At 48.7% G+C, this 21,349-nt stretch overlaps 1 protein-coding gene across 1 annotated transcript in view; it reads right to left on the bottom strand.

The window, feature by feature from the left end:
- Positions 1-1,545: 1,545 nt before the first annotated feature.
- Positions 1,546-21,349, bottom strand: part of WRAP73 (WD repeat containing, antisense to TP73) — a 157,651-nt gene continuing 137,847 nt past the window's right edge. The window contains exons 6-12 of the mRNA XM_082273350.1: positions 16,364-16,450; positions 15,382-15,516; positions 15,221-15,298; positions 13,468-13,573; positions 12,284-12,409; positions 5,025-5,216; positions 1,546-2,028 (exon numbers count right to left, since the gene is read on the bottom strand). Coding sequence (XP_082129476.1) covers positions 1,916-2,028; positions 5,025-5,216; positions 12,284-12,409; positions 13,468-13,573; positions 15,221-15,298; positions 15,382-15,516; positions 16,364-16,450 — 837 coding nt within the window. The 3' untranslated portion in view covers positions 1,546-1,915. The remainder of the gene's footprint in view (positions 2,029-5,024; positions 5,217-12,283; positions 12,410-13,467; positions 13,574-15,220; positions 15,299-15,381; positions 15,517-16,363; positions 16,451-21,349) is intronic.

Genomic DNA, 21,349 nt, shown 5'->3' with positions numbered 1-21,349 from the left:
TGTCCAATTTAATACAATTCTAACTGTATAGAGCTTCTCACATGAGAAGTGATTGGATGCTTTGCAAACACGTCTGTTTATTTCCAGAGAAATTGTAATGTGTATGCTATACATTTTTGCCATCCTAGGAACACAGACTGACCGAATTTAATAAAAAAAAAAAAAAAAAGTACCGAATTCTTTTCCTGCAGCGCTGTACACAGAATCAACGGTGAAAGGAGGACCCTTCTACATAACGCATTGCAAATTATCACACCACATGTGCCCCTACCTGGGACTTCTAGAAATCATGCTGGGAATTGGGAAATACTGATATATGCCATCCACAGCAGTCCCAATCGGCCATAAATGTCTGAAATACTTTAAAGGCTTGGTGCACACTAGTGCGGGCACGGTAGCCCATTCATTTGAATAGGCTGTCGTGCCTGCGTTTTCCGCAAAAAAAAAAAAAGGTGCATTCACCTTTTCAAAAACGCAGCCGCAGGGAAATTGCACGATCCTTTTGACCATGCAATTTCCCTGTTGTTCCCGCACCAGATGCGCGGGGATGGCATTCAGAATAAATAGTAGCCCCGTGCATCTCCTAAGAGCAGTGCAATTTGGCTGCGGTTGCAGGAACAGATGCGATTCCGGCACCTGCAACCAGCCCACACAGTGTGAACTGCACCTTAGGGGGAGACAACAAATTGGTAAGAAATTGTTTAGCAGCTACGGCTCAGCCTGGTATAGTAGGCTCCCCCCTGAATGGTGCCAAATGTGGGGGGGGGGGTGTGGGGGGGGCGAGGAGGAAGCAGAAAAGCGGAACTTGCACTTTTGGGTGGAACTGCACTTTAAGTTGAATTTCAGTCATTTCAAACCACTTCCAGAAAAGGAACTACCGCACTGCGTCATATTGTGAGCACTGGTCAGTTCAGCAATAAAGACCTCCCATCCCAGCACTGCCGACTGACTCGCAATATCATCACTGGCCAAGAAAGCCATGGAAATAAGAAGGGGTGTGTATATGTGTATTTTTTAGGTGGGGGAAGGTGGGGGTAGGGTTTAAGGGAGATGTACAGCCCAAGCTTGTTTGGCTATACATCTCCTATAGATCACAGGAGTGCAGTTCGTTCTGCACTCCTGTTACCCATTTTCATCAGAGAGCTCTCTGATGACTTCACAAATGCCCGTCCAGGCACCCAGTCATCATGACCATGGACCATGGAGTCAGGATCTGCCAGTTGCCTGGACTGCCATCCGGCTCAGCCTCTCAGCTGCTGAGAGCCTGAGCTGGCCGCTCCGCCCCCTCCACAACCCAGCGCTCCAATGAGCAAGGAGGGAGCAGAGGGGTGCTGACTGACAGCAGCTCTCTGTTCAGGGACCTGTCAACGGTGTTCAATCGCTCCGTTCTCAGTGCAGAGGCGCCAGGGGACAGATGCAGTATCGGAACAATGCTGCATCCACATAGGTAAGTATAAATGGGGAAAAAAGCCAAACCCCATACTTCTCCTTTAACTTTAACCTCAACAGACCCCTGTAACAATGAAACCTTATCTTTATAAAAGCTGTTCTATTGCTCTGATAGCACATTCAAATCATTTGCTCTAATATATCTGCGCCTTGTTACTTGTGTAAAAACTACGGATTGGGCACATGTTGCATCTTCCAGAGATTGGCATTAATACAGAAGTCCAGCAGAAGAAACAATGGAGCTTATTCAGGAAGTCACCACAGCATATTTCAGGTTAGTGACTTCAGATCAGTGAGAAGTCATTTCTGCATGCTATGCTACACTTGGCCATACTGAATATACCCCGTCATGGAAAGGTAGAACTCAGACACAACCAGAGCCAGTTCATTTATAGCCAGACGTCTGCTGGTAGAGTGAAGAGTGGATCATGTAAACATGTTTTTGGGGTACGGACTCTTCATGTTGTCACCGTTCTTCTTCGGACTCCAGGTAACACAGACACAGATGGTCTTTGCTCAGAAGCAGCAACGAGTCTTCTCCCAGAGGATGCCAAGACAGGGACAAGACACTGAAATTACCTGAAACCAGAAAACATGATATCTATTAAAGGTGGTGGTTGGGATAAAATGCTTTATTAACAACCAGACAAGTCCAATAGAACAGTGCTTCCCAACGTTTGGACGCCAATGCAGAGTGACCAGCGTGCCCCCAATCAATGCAAAGTGCCACAGCGTGCCTCCATCAATGCACAGTGACCACAGCGTGCCCCCAATCAATGCACAGTAACCACAGCATGCCCCCAATCAATGCACAGTGACCACTAGGCCTGCTGAATATAATCGCCGAATTGATGCATCGCGATGCGACCCTTCACAATTCTGCATTGATTCGGGGTGATTGAAAAATCGATTACCTAATGACGTCAGTTCCAGGGGCGGGGACAGAAGTGACATGGCGGCGCTAGCGCTTAATGAGTTGTTGGTGGTGGCCGGGCTTGTGGAACACGGAGCTCCTCCTCGTGGCGCGGGAGAGGAGAGGAGGAAAGCGGAGCTATCAGTGCTCTCTCTGGCCCTGGGATCCACACGCCCACTTAACACGCTGCTGCCCGACCGCCCACTCTGACAGCCCGGCCGCCCGAAGTCGCCGCCGCTAGGTACACTTCTGGTAGCCGTGCGGTTCGCGGCAGACAGCCTGAGTTGACTGCAGGGGAGCAAGGAGGCCCTGCTATCCGCCTGTACCGTGCACTGCACGAGTCCGAGCTCCAAATTCCCGACATGAGGCTCATCACCCGGGACCTGTCCGAGCCCTACTCCATACACCTACCGCTACTTCACCCACAACTGGCTGCAGCTCTACTTCCTGGTAAGTCGGGGCACTACAGGGCCCAGCATTACTCCTTACCAGGGCCTGTTATACTACAACTAGGGGGACTACTACAGACTCTGTAGTCCCCCTAGTTGTAGTATAACAGGCCCTGGTAAGGAGGAATGCTGGGCTCTGTAGTGCCCCTAGTTGTAGTACAGTAGGCCCTGGTAAGGAGGAATGCTGGGCTCTGTAGTTCCCCTAGTTGTAGTACAGTAGGCCCTGGTAAGGAGGAATGCTGGGCTCTGTAGCTCTGTACAGAGCCCAGCATTCCTCCTTACCAGAGCCTGTTATACTACAACTAGGGGGACTACAGAGCCCAGCATTCCTCCTTACCAGAGCCTGCTATACTACAACTAGGGGGACTACAAAGGCCAGCATTCCTCCTTACCAGGGCCTACGGTACTACAAGTAGCATCAGGTAACTCTTCTAACCTGATGTGGCCTTCTCTAAAGGGGGATCTATGAGGGGACCTGCTCTACTCAAGGGGGATCAATGGGGGGACCTGCTCTACTAAAGGGGGATCTATGGGGATGCTGGCCTGCTCTAAAGGGGGATCTATGGCGACCCTGCACTAAAGGGGATCTATTCCATAGATCCCCCTTTAGAGCAGGGTCCCCATAGATCCCCCTTTAGAGCTCAGTTCCCCTGGATCCCCTTTAGGGCAGGCCCAGGCTCCCCATAGATCTCCTTTAGAGCAGGGTCCCCATAGATCCCCCTTTAGAGCAGGGTCCCCATAGATCCCCCTTTAGAGCAGGGTCCCCATAGATCCCCCTTTAGAGCAGGGTCCCCATAGTAATCGTGATGCATCGCGGAATCGTATCGAATCGCGACCCTAATAATCGTAATCGCATCGAATCGTGAGGTAAGTGAAGATGCGCAGCCCTAGTGACAACAGCATGCCCCCAATCAATGCACAGTGCCACAGCATGCCCCCAATCAATGCACAGTGCCACAGCATGCCCCCAATCAATGCACAGTGCCACAGCATTCCCCCAATCAATGCAGAGATGCCAGCGTTCCCCCCTCCCCGCGAGACCAGTGCACTTGCCTCACTTCACGGCAGCTTCTCTTCAGTCCCCGCGTCTCCTCGAGTCCTCAGTCCTCCCGCCTTCTCCTCGGCCAATGGCATGGGGTTTGCCTTTCGGCCAATCAGGAAGCGGGAGGATATATGTGCAGTCGTGGTTTTGGTGGGGTCTGGTGGGTATCTGTTCACCGGTTTAGGTGCGATTAAGGTGCAAATTTTTGCCTGATATCACACCTGAACTGTACCCAAACACGCACAGGACCCTTTTTCAATCCGGACCGCGACAACCGGCTCCATTAAGAGCCGGTCACACTCTTATGTCATGCAATTGGATGCGGGGAAACCCGCAACCAATTCGCACATATGTGAACCCGGCCTTACTTAAATTGGTGAACACTGAATCTAGTGCAGCTGTGCATAGTAACCAATCAGCTTCCAGGCTGGAGCGTAGGATCACACTGAATGCGGGTTTAAAATCATGCGAGTTCAGCTGAACTCGCACAATTTCAAACCGGCATTTCAGTCTGACCTCAGGGGCGATTTGAGAGACATCTGGGCGGGTTCATGAACAGATGTCTAATTAAATCACCCCCAAAGTCACCAAAAGTAGTGCACAAACTACTTTTGGGAATTGGTGCAGCGCCACAAAGTCGGCATCGCACTGATCCAGACAGTGCCGTTGCCGGCAATAGGCTCCGATTTGGCATTCGATTTGACATGTCAAATCAGCCTGATGTGAACGGGGGCTAATTTTCAAAGCTTAATTGAATAATCTAAAGTTAGAAGCTGATTGGTTACTATGCACAGCTGCATCAATCAGCTTCTAACTTCAGCTTATTCAGTTAAGCTTTGACAATTAAACCTGTAAGCTGATTGGTTGCGATGCAGAATCTGTGTTCACCAATTTTGGCAAACGAGATAGGGCGCTGCGTAGTTTTGAATCTGCCCCAGCGCTCAGCTTTAATAATATTTGTTTGTATGTCTTTTCAATCTATTCAGTTTTCCTCCCATAACCTTAAAAAAAAAAAAAAATCTGTGTATGACAATGGTGGACATAAGATTGTAAGCTCCCATGGCACAGGGACTGATGAAAATGGTTCAATGTTCTTGGTAAAGCAATAAAGATATATGTCCGATAAGAAAGTCAATACAAGGAGTCCCAAAATTACTATTCCGCTGTTTACCTTCTACAGGTACATGGACAGAGACACAGCCGCTGGGGGACCACAAATACACTCTGCTATTTCCAGTGCAGATTGCCAGCCGAGGCTGGATGGGGTCCCAGTGAAAAGAGCGCACAACTGACGTCTGCTCCAACACGACAGACAGCCTCATCTTCTGGATGTCCCAGATCCACACACAGTGTGGCATGTTATCTGAAAGATACAGCAAAAGGCCATTACACATTAGAAGATGATACATTTCCAACTCATTGCAACTGATGAAACAAAAGTAAAAACAGAAAGTTAAAAAAAAAAACGGAATTTTTGTAACATCTTACCTGTAAAATTCCTTTCTCTGAGTCCTCCGACAGTCGCCGCCACTGCTAAGTCATCACTGATGGGTATTGTCATCTGCTCCGCAGGAGTAGCGTGGCATATAGACTTAGTTAAAAACAAAAGGCATTTGCATGTACACACCCCTGGGGGCTGTCCCATCTGGTCAATACCCCCCTGCAGTATCACTTCCAACTCAGTTTGGTAGCATAGCAGTAGGTAATAAGAACCCCAAAAGAGGGGCGGGGGCGGCGACTGTCGGAGGACTCAGAGAAAGGAATTTTACAGGTAAGATTTTACAAAAATTCAGTTTTCTCTTACGTCCTCCGACAGTCGCCGCCTCTTCTAAGTCATCACTGATGGGATGTCCCAAAGCAGTATAGACATGAGGGGTGGGAGAAGCAAACGTAGAAAAGGCAACGCAGTACCCACATCAGAGAAAGGAATCTTACATGCACCGTAAGAAAACCAACTGGGCAACAGAAAAAAACAATGCTCAACAGGAGCGACAGCCCAGGAAAGAAAATGCCAACAGCCAGGGACCCAGAGAAAAAAATCAAGGGTCCATCATGGCACAGCCGCACTGAGAACTTTGCGGCCAAAAAAAGCATCAGCTGATGCCAGAACGTCTACTTTGTAGAATTTGGAAAAAGTGTGCACCGACGTCCAAGTCAAAGCCTTGCACACCTGGGCCACCGAGGCCCGATGCCAATAGGCCCAGGACGCACTCAAAGATCTGGTAGAGTGCGCCTTAACAGGGAAGGGTGGAACCCGTTCCTTCAAAGCATAAGCCTGCTCAATGGTCTGTCTGATCCATTTGGCAATAGTTGCTGCAGACGCAGCCATGCCCTTCCGAGATCCCTCAGGAAGGACAAATAGGGAATCCGTCTTCCGAAAGGATTCCGTAGACGACAGGTAAACCCTGATCGCCCTGACAACATCCAATGAATGCAAGGCAATCTCCTTCGGATGTTTAGGCTTCGTACAAAGCGAAGGCAGGACAATGTCCTCATTAACGTGGAACTCAGAGATGACCTTGGGAAGAAAAGACGGGGGTGGTCGCAACACCACCTTATCCTTATGGATTATCAAGTAAGGGGAGCGGCAAGACAACGCCGCCAGCTCCGACACCCTGCGAGCCGAAGTGATCGCCAACAAAAAGGCAACCTTCTTTGACAGCAGAGGCAAAGAGATCTCCCTGATGTTTTCAAAGGGAGCACGCTGTAAAACGGACAGAACCAAGTTCAAGTCCCATGGAGGTAAAGGCTCCTTCCTGGGAGGAGCCAAATGTCGCACACCTTGAATGAAGGTGCGAATCAAGGAAGTAGACGCCACAGGACGTTGGAAAAGGACCGCCAGAGCAGACACCTGGCCCTTTATCGTGGCCAATGCCAGGCGCTGGTCCACCCCAGACTGGAGGAAAGCCAACATTCTAGACACCGAGTACGAGCGAGGGGAAAACCCCCTGGACTCACACCAGGCGAAATAAGCTTTCCAGGTACGGTAATAGATTTTACCAGAGGAGGTTTTCCTAGCCTTGATTAGAGTAGGGATAACCTCAGGGGAGAGACCTTTGTCCCTCAGGACCTGGGTCTCAACAGCCAGGCCGTTAGCCAGCGATTGTAAGGCAGGATGGAAGATCTGTCCCTGAGACAGCAGATCTTCCCGCATTGGCAGTCGCCACGGAGGCGCCACTGCCAGGTGAACAACGTCGGCGTACCAGGACCGGCGTGGCCAGTCCGGAGCCTCCAGAATCACCAGGTGCGGTTCCGAGGCTAGCCTGCAGAGGAACCTGGACAGCAATTGAATCGGAGGAAAGGCATACATCAGACGATACTGATGCCAAGGGGCCACTAACGCGTCCGCCAACGGATCGCGCGTTCTTGCCACAAACCTTTCCACTTTTCGATTTAGCCGAGTAGCGAACAGATCCACGTCCAGGTATCCCCACCTCGCACACAGCATTTGGAAGACCTCCGGGTGCAAGGACCATTCTCCCTGGTCCAGGGTCTGGCGGCTCAGATAGTCGGCCTGCCAATTTTCCACACCCGGAATGTGAACTGCTGAGATCGCCGGGACATGAGTCTCGGCCCAAGACAGAATGTCGGTCACCTCCCGGGTCGCCCGAGCACTCCTGGTGCCCCCTTGGTGGTTGATGTAAGCCACCGCGGTAGCATTGTCCGTCTGTACCCGTACAGGACGACCCTGGAGACGGTCCGACCACTGGAAGAGGCAGAGTTTCATCGCTCACAATTCCAGGACATTTATCGGGAGGGAGGACTCCTCCCCCGACCAGGTGCCCTGGGCAGACAGGGTTCCCAGGACCCCACCGCAGCCTGACAGGCTGGCATCCGTGGTGATCACCGTCCAAACCAACGGACGGAAGGACTTGCCCTCCGTCACCGACGGAGACTGAAGCCACCACAGAAGAGCCAATTTGGTCCGACGACTCAAGGAGACACACAGATCCAGGGACTGAGGCAGTCCGTCCCACTTGGCCAGGATCTCCACTTGGAGAGCCCGCGTGTGAAACTGAGCAAAGGGTATCGCCTCGAAGGCCGACACCATTAACTCCAGACAGCTCATACAGGTTCTGAGTGACAAGGGCGAGTTGTCCCTGAGGGACCTGATCTCGTCCTGTAAGGTGTGGGGCTTGTCCACCGGCAAGAACACCTTTGCCTGAGCAGAGTCCAGAATCATTCCCAGATAGGGAAGACGAACCGAAGGGGACAACGATGATTTCTGAACGTTGATGGTCCATCCGAACTCCTGGAGCGTCTGGACCGTGGTGGAGAGATCGCGCACCAGGTCCTGACTGACACTCGATCTTATGAGGAGATCGTCCAGATACCCCAAGACCGCAATGCCCTGAGCCCTCAGCAGGCCCAGGACCGGCGCCAATACCTTGGTAAAGACCCTTGGAGCCGAAGCGAGACCGAAAGGTAACGCCACAAACTGGTAATGGTCCTCCGCGATGGCAAACCGCAGGTACCGCTGATGACCCTCGAAGATGGGAACATGCAGGTACGCATCCTTGAGGTCTATTGAAGCCAGGAATTCTCCTGTACTCAGGGAAGCCACCACCGACCGGAGAGACTCCATACGGAATTTTCGAACGCGCACAAAGCAGTTCAGCGCTTTCAGGTCCAGAATAGGACGCACTTTGCCCTCCTTTCTGGGCACAGTGAACAGATTGGAATAAAAACCCCGAAACCTGTCCCGGTGAGGCACCTGGACAATCACTCCCTGAGCAAGGAGGTCCTGAACCGCTCGGTGCAGGTCCTGCAGACGCCCCGGAGGCAAATGAAGATTTGAGGGGAAGAATCTATCCGCTGGCCGAGAAAGAAATTCGATCTTGTATCCTGATCGAATGATTTCCTGAACCCACCTGTCCGAAATCCGGAGCAACCAAGGTTGAAGGAAACCGCGCAAACGCCCCCTAACCCCAGAAACGGGTGAGGATGTCCCTTCAGGCAGAGGCGGACTGGCTCGCCGAACCGGCATTGCCTGACTTCTGCTTACCCACCTAGGGCTTCTTCTGGTCGCCCTGGGACTTGAAGGGCTTGCCCTTGGATTGGTTCCGAAAGGCACGAAAGGACCCCTGATTGGATCTAGGCGCAGAACCCCGCTTGCCTCGGAAGGACTTATGCTTCGGGTTCTGGGGCAGCATAGTGCTCTTGCCCCCCTTGATGCCTTTCACCAGGGTATCCAACGCCTCGCCAAAAAGGTGAGAGCCAGCATAGGGAAAATCAAATCAGCAACCGTTTTCCGTGAGGACTGGTCAGCCGACCAGCTCTTCAGCCATATCAGTCGCCGGATAAGTACCGAGACACAAGACAGGCGTACCACTAAGGGGGCCTCATTCAAGGCCGCATCACACAGATACATGACGCCTTGGTGGATTTGATCCACCATTTCCAGCCGGGCAGGCGGAACAGCATCAGACACGAGGTTGCTCCTAAGCACCTTAGTCCATTCAGCAACCGCCTGCGCCACCAACACGGACGTGAAAACTGGTTTGAGCAGAGAGCCCGCCACCGTATAGGAATGGCGGGCTAGAGACTCCAACCACCGGTCCGTCGGATCCTGGAAAACCGGGGAATCCTCCGTAGGAATCAAGGTGGCCTTGTTCAGCACAGCAACCGTGTGATCCACCTGTGGAGGCACACACCATCGCGATTCCGTAGCCGGTGCAATTGGATAAAGCAATTTGAACAGACTAGGCACCACGAACGGACGTTTTAACGTGCGCCACAGTTCATTAACAGTGTAATGAAACTCAGCGGGACAGGGAAAAACCTGCGCCGACTTGCGGGTTCTGTGCGTCCCAAATGAGGACACAACGCCCGGAGGACTGGGCTCATCCTCCAAATGCAATGTTTCCTTCACAGAAACAATTAATTCATCCATGGTCGCCCGCTCTTCAGGCGACCCCGGAGAGGAGGTATCAACCCCCTCCACCTTCCCCTCAGACCCCAGTGGGTCCAAGGATGAGCGGGACCCTGAAAAGGGCACGCTCGCAGCAGCAGCAGCCATATCACCATCTGAATCAGAGGAGAGGGACAATCTGGGCCTCTTACGAGCAGCACGTTCAGCCATCGGCATCTCCATATTGGACACCAAAGTCGCCACTACAGCGGCCAAATCAGGTCTCAGAGGGGCCACAGGAGAACTGGGGGCCCCCACCAAGGCTGGTGGAAATTTGCTATCTTGAGAATCCATGCTCAAGTGAGAAAAAAAGAACAGTGCAAGAATGAGGTGCTGTCCCTTTAAAAGCGCTGTGGAATGCGCAGCCCACCTCTCCAGCAATAAAGACCAAAGACCCCCAAACAGGAAAGGAGACAAAACTGAGCCAGAAGCGATAGTAGAGAGAGATATTGAGAGCAATAACCTGCAGAGCCTGCAGAGTGTTGCCACCGCTGTCCTGCCTTAGAGGAAAGAGGAAGTGCTGCAGAAGTAGGCTGAACTAATATGCTGCATGACCCAGGGAAAATGGCTGCCCCATAGGAAAGCTTGGGAGGCTTCACCAAGATGGCCGCCGACATGCGGCCGAATCGATCGTTCGTCCACCGCAAAAATGGCGGCGAATGGCGCCAAATCAGCATGTGGTATAGCACACAGCGGAGCTAACATGCCTGCCCAATGTATGAAAAAAACATGGCGGACCGCGCGGTATCACCCCGCCGCGGTCCATACACAGTCTGCACCCCCAAACACCGAAGTGACCCAGGGAAGGGGACCCCCACAGACACACAGCGCCGCAGTGCATGCACAAGCGATCCCCACAGGGATCGCAGCAGGGAGTCGCACAAGGCACAGACATGGGGAACACACAGCAACCAGGACTGCCACCCCACACAGAGGCCCCACACAGAAGTACTTACCTGTACCCGATGGCGTGGGGAGCCTCTCAGAACGGAAAGCCGCTGTCCTCTTCTGACAGGGAATGCCGTTTGCCAGGGACATTGCACTACTGAAAAGCAGATGTGTCCAGTGAGATAGCCACCTCACAGCTGCATCCCTGCTGCGAGCAGGGATGGGTCGTTCGTAATGCCAGGGCGAACCATAGCTGAACGCTAGATGGCGGGCTGGGGGTCCATCTGACCCTCTGCCCTGGGGAACCAGGGCGGCCAGTCCGAATCCCAGCACCGCATGATCCATCTTCGTCCGAAGAGTCGACTAAAAAACTAAAGCTGACAAAATAAACAGCTAGTAAAGTAAGAAAAACTGACATTTTCAAAGAAAATCAAATAAAAAATAAGATAGGCTGAGACTGAAGCCCCAGCACAGGGAAGCCTACTACTCCTGAAGCTAGGCAAATTAAAACTGTGTTGGGAGTGATACTGCAGGGGGGGTATTGACCAGATGGGACAGCCCCCAGGGGTGTGTACATGCAAATGCCTTTTGTTTTTAACTAAGTCTATTTGCCTAGCTACTCCTGCGGAGCAGATGACAATACCCATCAGTGATGACTTAGAAGAGGCGGCGACTGTCGGAGGACGTAAGAGAAAATGTAATATATATATATATTATATACACAAACGTGCGCTCGTGCACGCAGGCACATTCCTCTTTAGAGTGTAAACATATTTTGGTACCCAAGAGGTCCTGCGCTGCGTTAACACAGGAATGGGTATAGGCAGGGCCTCTGTTAGAAATCATGGGGCCCCATACAGCTCTCCTGGTGGGGCCCCTCCTACACCACATCAACCCCCCCCCCCCCCACAGGGTGCAGCAGAAATACAGCACTGACTTTACCTGCCTACACTTCGAAAATGGAAAAAAGGTCCCTCCTTTGCTCCCACCTCCTGAGCTTCTCTGTTAACCTGATGGGGCCCAGGAAAATGTAATTTAAGCCCTGGTAAGTAGGAGCAGGAGTGTGGTCCATTCAGGCAGAAATTAACAATAAAACTGCCCTGACCCTCTCTTTACTGATGGGGCCTGGGATTAGTACAACGGGACTGGTTGTACTGCCTTATCAGCGGCCCTGGGTATAGGTGGCTGTATGCAAGTATGTGCCTCTACTTGTGTAAAGTGACGCATGCGTACAGTGTAAGGTCCTAAATGTATTCTATCTGTATTCTAAAACTTACGTCTGCACGCAAGAGCCACTTTATGGATACAAGTGGCACATACCTGCATACAGTAACCTATGCCCATTTATAACTATGGGCAGCTGTACACAGCACCAGGGGCTGCCGGGCACAAAGATATACAATTGTGTTTATATTGCAAGATGGAATGCATCCGTGTGCCTGAGCCCTAAACTGTATGTAAAGCCCAAAATTTTTTGGGGAGAAGGGTTAGAACCCTGATGGGGTTTTTTTATTGCCGTGTACAGAGCTAGCACTATAATTTCCTGAGCAGAGCACCAAACATCTGCTCCTCCGCTGCCTCCTGCTGTCTCAGGTCTCTCTCTGTAGGAATAGGCTGATAGATCAATGTACCATTTTTGGTTGCCAAATATCGATTGTCGGGACTAAACGCCAGCATGCCGATGCCCAATTCTGGATTTGCACGATCCGTGTCCGGTTTGATGGTGCGTAAGGACACAGGCAGCTCAACCAGCTCATCTGGAGGGAAAAGTTAAATAAAAATTAGAGGCAGAAAGCACATCTGGTATCACACAATGCTTCTAATCACCAATCATCAGCCATCAATCTCACAATGGACAAACGGGGAGATCTCAGCTGGTATATGGCCGCTTCCACCACTATTGTAATGGTTGGGATTTATTTTACCATTATGTTTTCAAACTGATGTTTTATATTGGTTTATATAAATGTGCGCACACACACACTTTAGTTTGTAAAGAAACATTTAATACATGACAATGACTAGAGCTGTAGTTTCTTGGCCTCGTTCAGATGGGCGTACGCCCACATGAGGGGCGCGTCTGCCCACTTGGGGATGCACAGGTGTTCCGTGCATCCTCGTGCAGACAAACCTATTCAGGTCAATTGGGATGCAGCGACAGGCATGTATGGCCACGGTTCCCAGTCTGACAGCCATGTTGGTGCAAGGCTCTGAACGCACATTGCCTGTGGGAGTGCCTGCACAGGGATGCACAAAGCACCTGGGCATCCCCATGTTGGCAAACATACACTATAATATGCCCCTGTGAACGAGACCTTACAATCTGGATTTTCATTCCTAAAACAGTGGTACGGTTTTACCACACGCAAACCACTTCATAAAAAAAAATATATATATATATATACATATATCTATATCTCTACCAACACATTTAGGTCAGGTTCACATTATTACATTGTAATATTACGATACATGGCTGCAGTGTGCCGCAATGCATGCATTGCCAAAGAAGGGCCAGGTGTTTTGTTTTTTTTTGCCATTTGTGTCCCATTGGAGGGATTTTCCATCACTTCCTGTTTACAAGAAACAGGAAGTGAGAGAAATCCACTCTTCAAAAATCATGTGACTATTCAGTAAAGCAGTCCCTGCAAAAATCCAATTTCACAATCTGTTCTGCCTTATATGGGGCTGGCTACCAATCTGTCCCATGACCATAGCCAAAACAAAGAGCAATTAAATAAAACAGAGAATTCGTTTGGTGAAACAGACAAAAAGCAATGAAAACTTTGGACAGGACAGTCACATGACCACTCACATTTACTGTGGACGGCAAAGAGGCTGCTTGGCGCCCCCCGCTGGGGTGGAAAAGTAAGCTGACTTGGAACTGCAGTCTGGCTTTTGTCCACCTCCCGATAAACAACCTGCAACAGAAGCACAGATCAGACAATAAACAGAGGAATGTTTCTGGGTAGGGGGCGCACATGCAGGCTGGCGGTGGCTCGCTTCCGCTGTGATTACACACAGCGGAAGCCGATCGGCGTGTGCAGGGTACCCGATGTCTTTCAGCACCCGCCAATCATCAGGCAGAGAGACAGAACAGCAACCAGCCTATGTAAACAAGGCAGATCGCCATCCTGACAGGAGGGAAGGGATGGGATTTGTGTTCCTGTGACTGACCATTCTAAAACCACTCCTATACAGATTCACTCAACACATGGACACAGAGAAACAAACAGCTATTTCTTCAGAATAACAAAAAGGTAGGAATCTGCAACAAAGTTTGTTAAAATCCCTGCAATGTACAGAGATCACCCAGAGGAGAGGAGTTTTTCTTAACAAAAGTGGAGTTAATTTGTTGGAGCATTAACAACAAAGCTTTAAATTGTCTCACTGGGACACAGTATACTAAACTGGGAAAACCTGCACTCATTGGCTAACTGAAGGAACTTCAAGGATTTTCAATATCAGGCATAAATCTACCAGTAACTGTTGATGGTATAAAATCTTCCAAGTCATACAAAAAAAAAAAATATAGTAAAAGGGAAAGACTCAATGCACCCTCCTGTGCTAGTCAGGTGACCAAAAGTCTAGCTCTTTGGCCAACTGATCACCAGTGAAAAAAGAACTGCCAATCTGAACCTTGATCCTTCTCTTAGGCTAGACCTTGGCTTTTGGTGACAAGGGTAGTGTCTTCTCCAGGAAAGGTAAGTACATCAGTCCTGTCATTACTCTTTATTTATATATGGAGCAAGTCAAATGTTCCCTTATAGTCGGGCATTTGTTTTGCTTTACGTCCCTTTTACGCGGGGCGGATCAGTTTTGATGTACTCCGCTGGCTCAGCAGGAATCGCTCTGCTGATCTCAATGAGCAGGCGGATAACAGGTCTGTCTCTACTCACTGTGCAGAGACAGACCTGTCAGAGTTCCTCTCTCCTCTAAGGGAAGATCAGATGAAAACGGACAGCCTGTCTGTTTTCATTCGATCCGACCTGCTGGATGGATGGTGAAAGTATCGCCATACATCTGTTTTCAGCGGATCTTGTCGGATCGGATGCCAGGCGTGTGTCAGCGGACATCTTCCTCCCTATAGAGGACAATGGGTGGCCTGATCGGGTCTGCCTGAAATACGGATAGGCGGACCCAATCGGTCAGGTAGTGTGAAAGGGGCCTAAGGAGCTGATTGAAACGGCATGGGAGCGAAGAAAAGCCAAGCATGTAGCGCTGCAGATGCACACAATGCATTCAAAGTGCACCACTATACTATCTATCAGTGTGTACAGAGCCTCAGTAAGGAGCAGATCCTGCTATAATAATGGAGTCATAAAACAGCTGATGATCCCCATATAAATACACAGCTCTGCGTCTATCAGTTGTGCTAATCCTACAGCAGAGGAATTTCTCATCCTGTCACGGAAGAGCTGTACTGGGCAAGGTGTCAAATCCGAGCGCCTTTCTGTTTTGGAACTAAATGCCACCCTGCGAGGAAGACCAGTTCAAAACGATGCCGCCTCTGTCTCCCCCCCCCCCCCCTTCCAGGGGCCCAGATCATCCCGTCCCAGGTTACTTACTGTCTTTGGGTTGGAAATAGTAGCGGAATGTGCCAGCTCTTTGATTGGCTTCCATGTAACGTGGTTGAGTATTCGAACCTAATAGAGGAAAACCAAATAAGATTAATGATGCTTGTAGATTTATCCTGGAAAACAAAATCTGGTCACGTCTGTGTACATGCCTTCTCATCGTAGCTGCCAACTGCGAGGAACTGGCTGCTGGGGCTCCAGACGAGGGACTTGATGCCCAACGACCACTCGTAGGCGCTGTAGCTGGAGAGCAGGCGTCCGTCCAGTGAGTAGAGTAACACCTTGTACTGCAAACGATGTGTTAGATAAACTTTGTGGCCCTACAGCTTCCAGGATAATGTACAAACATCTAGCTTCACCCCCAAAATCAAGTGTATGCAAACCCAAAAACAAAATTTTAACCACCAGCCGATCGCTCAAAGTAAATATACTGCGAGCAAGCAGCAGGTACAGGCAATCACGCAGGCAATCTGGTTTCGGGCGTGTGTACCCCCCCACCCCCCCCCCCCCCGGCGACTTGTGCTGTGATTGGAGACAGAACAAGCATGACAGCGGATTTCAGTCAATAAGTTTGGCTGAAATCAGCTGCTTGGCTGTGTGGCCAATCACACACAATGTGTGTGCATAGGAACAGCGATCTGGCTGTCTCTTCTCCCTGAAAAGCAGGGAGAAAAAGACAGACAGATAGAAAAAAAAAAAGCAGCACACATTACACTTGTTAGGCACACTGTTAACCCCTTCCCAGCCAGTTTCATTAATACAGTTTTAGTACTGATCACTGTATTAGTGTCACTAGTGACGTCAGTGTCACTCCCAGATAGTTTCTGTTGAAGTCAATGGGATGCGATTTGCGCTGAAGTCAATAGGACACAGCAAGCCAATATGGGCACTTTTGTTTTTTTCCTATCGGCAAAACACAGATAACTATTTTCTGCCAATAATTTTCAGCAGCCAATATATATCGTTGCATTCCTACTTTTTAGTAACTGAATGAAGCATCCCTCATATTGGAAATATGCAAAGACACAGCAATATCTTGTCTGGGGTTCAGAGGCGCGTCCTCCCAGACATTTACCAGACAGATCAGTGATGCCGCGTGTTTGTAAACAAGACAAGAGGATTTGGTTTCCATACCTCCAGACAGGAGTCCCATGCAGCCAGCACACAGCCATTGGGGGCCCATTCTATGCCTGTCAGATCCTGAGTGTCAGTCTCAAAGTGCTGCAAGAAGAAAAAAAAAACAGAATATAAACTCACCCATCTGCTATGGACAGCACTCGTTATTTATATCAAACCCATTTATTTTCAGCTATACTAAATGTAAAAAAAAAGAAAAAAAGAAAAAAGGGAGTACAGGTTTACTTTAACCACTTTGCATCCGGGCCATTTCTGACACTTCGCTCCTTCATGTAAAAATCTACATTTTATTGCTAGAAAATTACTTCCAAACCCCCAAACATTATATACACACACACACACACACACACACTATATATATATATATATATATATACACATACACACACACACAGTATATATATATATATATATATATATATATATATATATATATAGATAAAATACAAAGCGTTGAGGGATTCCTAAATATTGCCTTGGTCCGGCTGCAGCTCGGATCCTAAGCGACGTGGTGACGGCAGGAGGCGTGCCGTCACCACGTCGCTTAGGATCCGAGCTGCAGCCGGACCCAGGCAATATTTAGGAATCCCTCAACGCTTTGTAATCCCTATGTGAAGTCTATTCCTCATACATGTAAGTGCATCTTGTATTCTAATAAATTAATATCAAGGGTAATGCACCATGGGCAGTTATTCTTTTACATGTAATGTTGGAGCGAAACGATCCTCTTAATCACCTATAACAAGTGGCCATGAGCACTGTCTGGACATAGAAATCTACCCGACTGTGAACAGTGGAGTGGTATATGACTTCTACATCCATTATGGCTGCCAACATCGGTTGGATCTGAGAGCAGTGAGCAGTGCATGATAACCCTATTTATCTGGTAAGAGGCCTGATGGGCTCTAGTGAATGCACGGTGGGGAGCACTTCGTTTGGTTTGAGCACCAGGATCGTTTATTTTCACCATAGAAAAGCACTTATTCTATTCTGTCCGGTAAGGAGGAATTCCAGCAGGTGGAGGGAATTTCAACTCACCAATTGAATTAACTATCACCTGTCACCAATACACCACTGTCGGTGGTCCTACTATTGACACAGTTGTGTCTTGGGACTTCTCACACCATATACATTTCTGCACTGATATATATTTTGTTTATATTTGAGGTTGTATTTATGTATTAATTGTTATTGTTTGGAATATACACCCAATATATTGATATAGCGCACCACTCATTATTTTATCACGTATCATTTTTCATCTGGTAGCAGCATATCACAGACCAGCGCACTTTTTCTTTATATCATATATATATATATATATATATATATATATATATATATATATATATATATATATATATACACACACACACAGTGCCTTGCGAAAGTATTTGGCCCCCTTGAACTTTGACCTTTTGCCACATTTCAGGCTTCAAACACAAAGATATAAAACTAGTTTTTTGTGAAGAATCAACAACAAGTGGGACACAATCATGAAGTGGAACGAAATTTATTGGATATTTCAAAAGTTGTTAACAAATAAAAAACTGAAAAATTGGGCGTGCAAAATTATTCAGCCCCTTTACTTTCAGTGCAGCAAACTCTCTCCAGAAGTTCAGTGAGGATCTCTGAATGATCCAATGTTGACCTAAATGACCAATGATGATAAATAGAATCCACCTGTGTGTAATCAAGTCTCCGTATAAATGCACCTGCACTGTGATAGTCTCAGAGGTCAGTTTAAAGCGCAGAGAGCATCATGAAGAACAAGGAACACACCAGGCAGGTCCGAGATACTGTTGTGGAGAAGTTTAAAGCCGGATTTGGATACAAAAAGATTTCCCAAGCTTTAAACAAACCAAGGAGCACTGTGCAAGCGATAATATTGAAATGGAAGGAGTATCAGACCACTGCAAATCTACGAAGTGGCTAATTAGCCACTCGGATCACTTCTGCATGAAAGCAAATCGACAGCTAAAAAGAATGATACCGGGATGATGCCTGTAGGTGCACCCACCATCCTGGTATAACCGATGAAACCCAAGGATGTCCATGTACTACCTTGGCGACAAGTGGCTAAAGTGCATCAGACCTGTCCACCATACTGAAAAATTAATAATAAGAGCGATGACCAGGCATTTATTCAAAAAAGAATTCCAGGCATTGACATATTATACGGAATTGCATTGGTTCAGCTTGGACCCAGTGGCGGATCCAGGGGGGGGGCATCGAGTCAATTGCCCCCCCCGAGAAAATAGTACCAGGTTTAAGTTTACAGAGGCATTATCTAAATGCATCTACAGGTACTTTATTTCTGCTTCCACGGCTCCCAGGAGACCTAAAATATAATCCCTAAGCCCCATCAGTTCAGAGGGGCCCAGGATACTGTTTAGAGAGAGTTTTTTTTTTTTTTATTTCCCTGCTCAGGTGGATTAATACCACCAGGAGCCGCATTTTGCGACATTAAAATGAAAGTTCCGGCCAGGCGGAGTGATATCAGTCAGCAGCCTCATTACTGCCTGACTCCTGCAGCCAATGGGTGCAGAGAGGAGAGGGAGGGCTCAGGCTGAGGGGGAAGCCTGAGACACAGCAGCGTGCGTCTGTGTGTGTGAACACACTGAGAGGGACAGATCTTCATAGCAGACAGGGGCAGTAAGGAAAACGTCTAGACTGCAATTAATTCATTTGTCTCCAAAAAGGTACAGTGACACACCCATCCCCCTTCACCTATGCCATGTCCTTGCTGCTGCCCAGCCACCATGAGGAATTATACAGCAGCTAAATGCTATCATCATCATTATCATCATGATAATCACACAGTACAGATGCATTGAGCCACAGCACCTGTATTGTGTGATTGTCATGATGATAATGATGATATAGACTGACAGTGAAAATAATCTTCCTGCCTCCTTTACACAGTGTGTGCTGCAGACATGAGTCTAACATGCAGGGCTGTCATTTAATGGCTTTAGGATGCATAAAGTGTTGCATTTATCCCTGTGCCAGCATCCCATTTTATTTCTACTGAGACACACAGCCACTGTGTGCCAATATGTCATGCTTCCAGGTGTGCATGCAGGGTGCTTTCATGGACCTGCACCAGCATGTCATATCAGGACACTGCACAGCCATGTGTCGGAATACAAATAAATGGCATGCAGGCATGGGGATGCATGGAACACTTTAAAACATTGTCACTGTTTTAACCACCTGCCGACCAGCCGCCACAGTTATATGGCGGCAGGTTCTCGCAAATCATCGTACCTGTACGGTGGTGTGCAGGAGTGATCCTGGGGGCGCGCGCGCCCACTTGCCAGCGGGGAAGCTGAGGCACAGGGCCAGCAGCCGCGATTGGCGCCGGGCACCTGCAATCCCTCCCTGTGAAGAGAGAACGACGGTCTGCAGTTGGAAACGCAGCAGACCGTTGTTGTCTCAGGAATCACTGCAGAGCTCCTGTGTTCCTCCTATTTAGGAACACAGATCTCTGTGTTGGTATTACAAGCCCACCCCCACAGTTAGAAAGCACCCCCCAGGCTCACACTTAACCCTTTGATCGCCCCTGGGTAAATGCCTTCCCTGCCAGTGTCATTATTACAGTGACAGTGCATATTTTTAGCACTGATTACTGTTGTAATGTCACTGGTCCTCCCAAAAATGTCAGTTAGGGGTCCGATCTGTCTGCTGCAATGTCGCAGTCCCGCTAAAAATTGCCGCCATTACTAGTAAAAAAAATAAAAATGACAGTGCCCCTCCCGAGATTAGACTCTGGATCCGCCCCTGCTTGGACCAATGTAACTATGAATATGGCATACCTGGCCGATCCTCCTAGAAGCTGGAAATCACTGAAGTAGACACTGCTGCTACTCCAGTGATCTTCAACTTGCTTCTGGGTCCGGCGCAAAGCGGATGCCCTGCTGCACTGTGAATACAGGAGGTAGGATGCTCAGCACAGGCGCCATTCAGAGAATGCTTTGAATTTTCTCAATCAATGCAACGCATTCTTTGGACAATAAGGAGAGGCGGGGGCGGTGAAGTCACGTTCTCCACCTCATCCAATCAATGACTGCTTCGTATGCAGAGAATTCAAAGCTATTTCTGAATGGCGCCTGTGCTGAGTGGCCGGTCCGCCTGTATTCACAATTGCACCAGACAGGCAGCTCAGCACGGGACCCAGAAGCTAGTGGAGATCACTGAAGTAGAAGCATTTCCAAATTTCAGGGGCACTGGCCAGATATGATATGTACAGTGCATCTGGAAAGTATTCACAGCTCTTCACTTTTTATTTATTTCAGGTAGTTATATAGCGCTGTCAATTTACGCAGCACTTTATTTCCACTTTATTTCTATATTTCCACATTTTATGTTACAGCCTTATTTCAAAATGGATTAAATTCAAAATGTTCCCCAAAATTCTACAAACAATGCCCTATAATGACAACGTAAAAATAGTTTGTTTAAAATCTTTGCAAATTTATTTTAAAAAAATGTACTTGTACATAAAGTATTCTCAGCCTTTGCTGTGACACTCAAAATTGAGCTCAGGTGCATCGTTTTTCCACTGATCATCCTTGAGATGTTTCTACAACCATATTGGAGTCCTGTAGGCCTCTGAGACAGGATTGTTTTGAGGCACTGATCGGGAGAAGGGTATAGAAAAATGTCCGCAGCATTGAAGGTCCCAATGAGCACGGTGGCCTCCGTAACCTGTAAATGAAAGAAGTTTGGAACCACCAGGACTCTTCCTAGTGCGGGCTACCCGACCAAACTGAGCGATTGGGGGAGAAGGGCCTTAGTCAGGGAGGTGACCAAAAACCTGATGGTCACTCTGTCAGAGCTCCAGCGTTTCTCTGTGGAGAGAGGAGAACCTTCCAGAAGAACAACCATCTCTGCAGCACTCCACCAATCAGGCCTGTATGGTAGTGTGGCCAGACAGAAGCCACTCCTCAGTAAAAGGCACATGACAGCCCACCTGGAGTT

Source organism: Pelophylax lessonae (genome assembly GCF_965119305.1).
Source record: "Pelophylax lessonae genome assembly, chromosome: 12".
NCBI lineage: Eukaryota > Metazoa > Chordata > Amphibia > Anura > Ranidae > Pelophylax > Pelophylax lessonae.
This window is presented reverse-complemented; position numbering and strand designations above follow the sequence as displayed.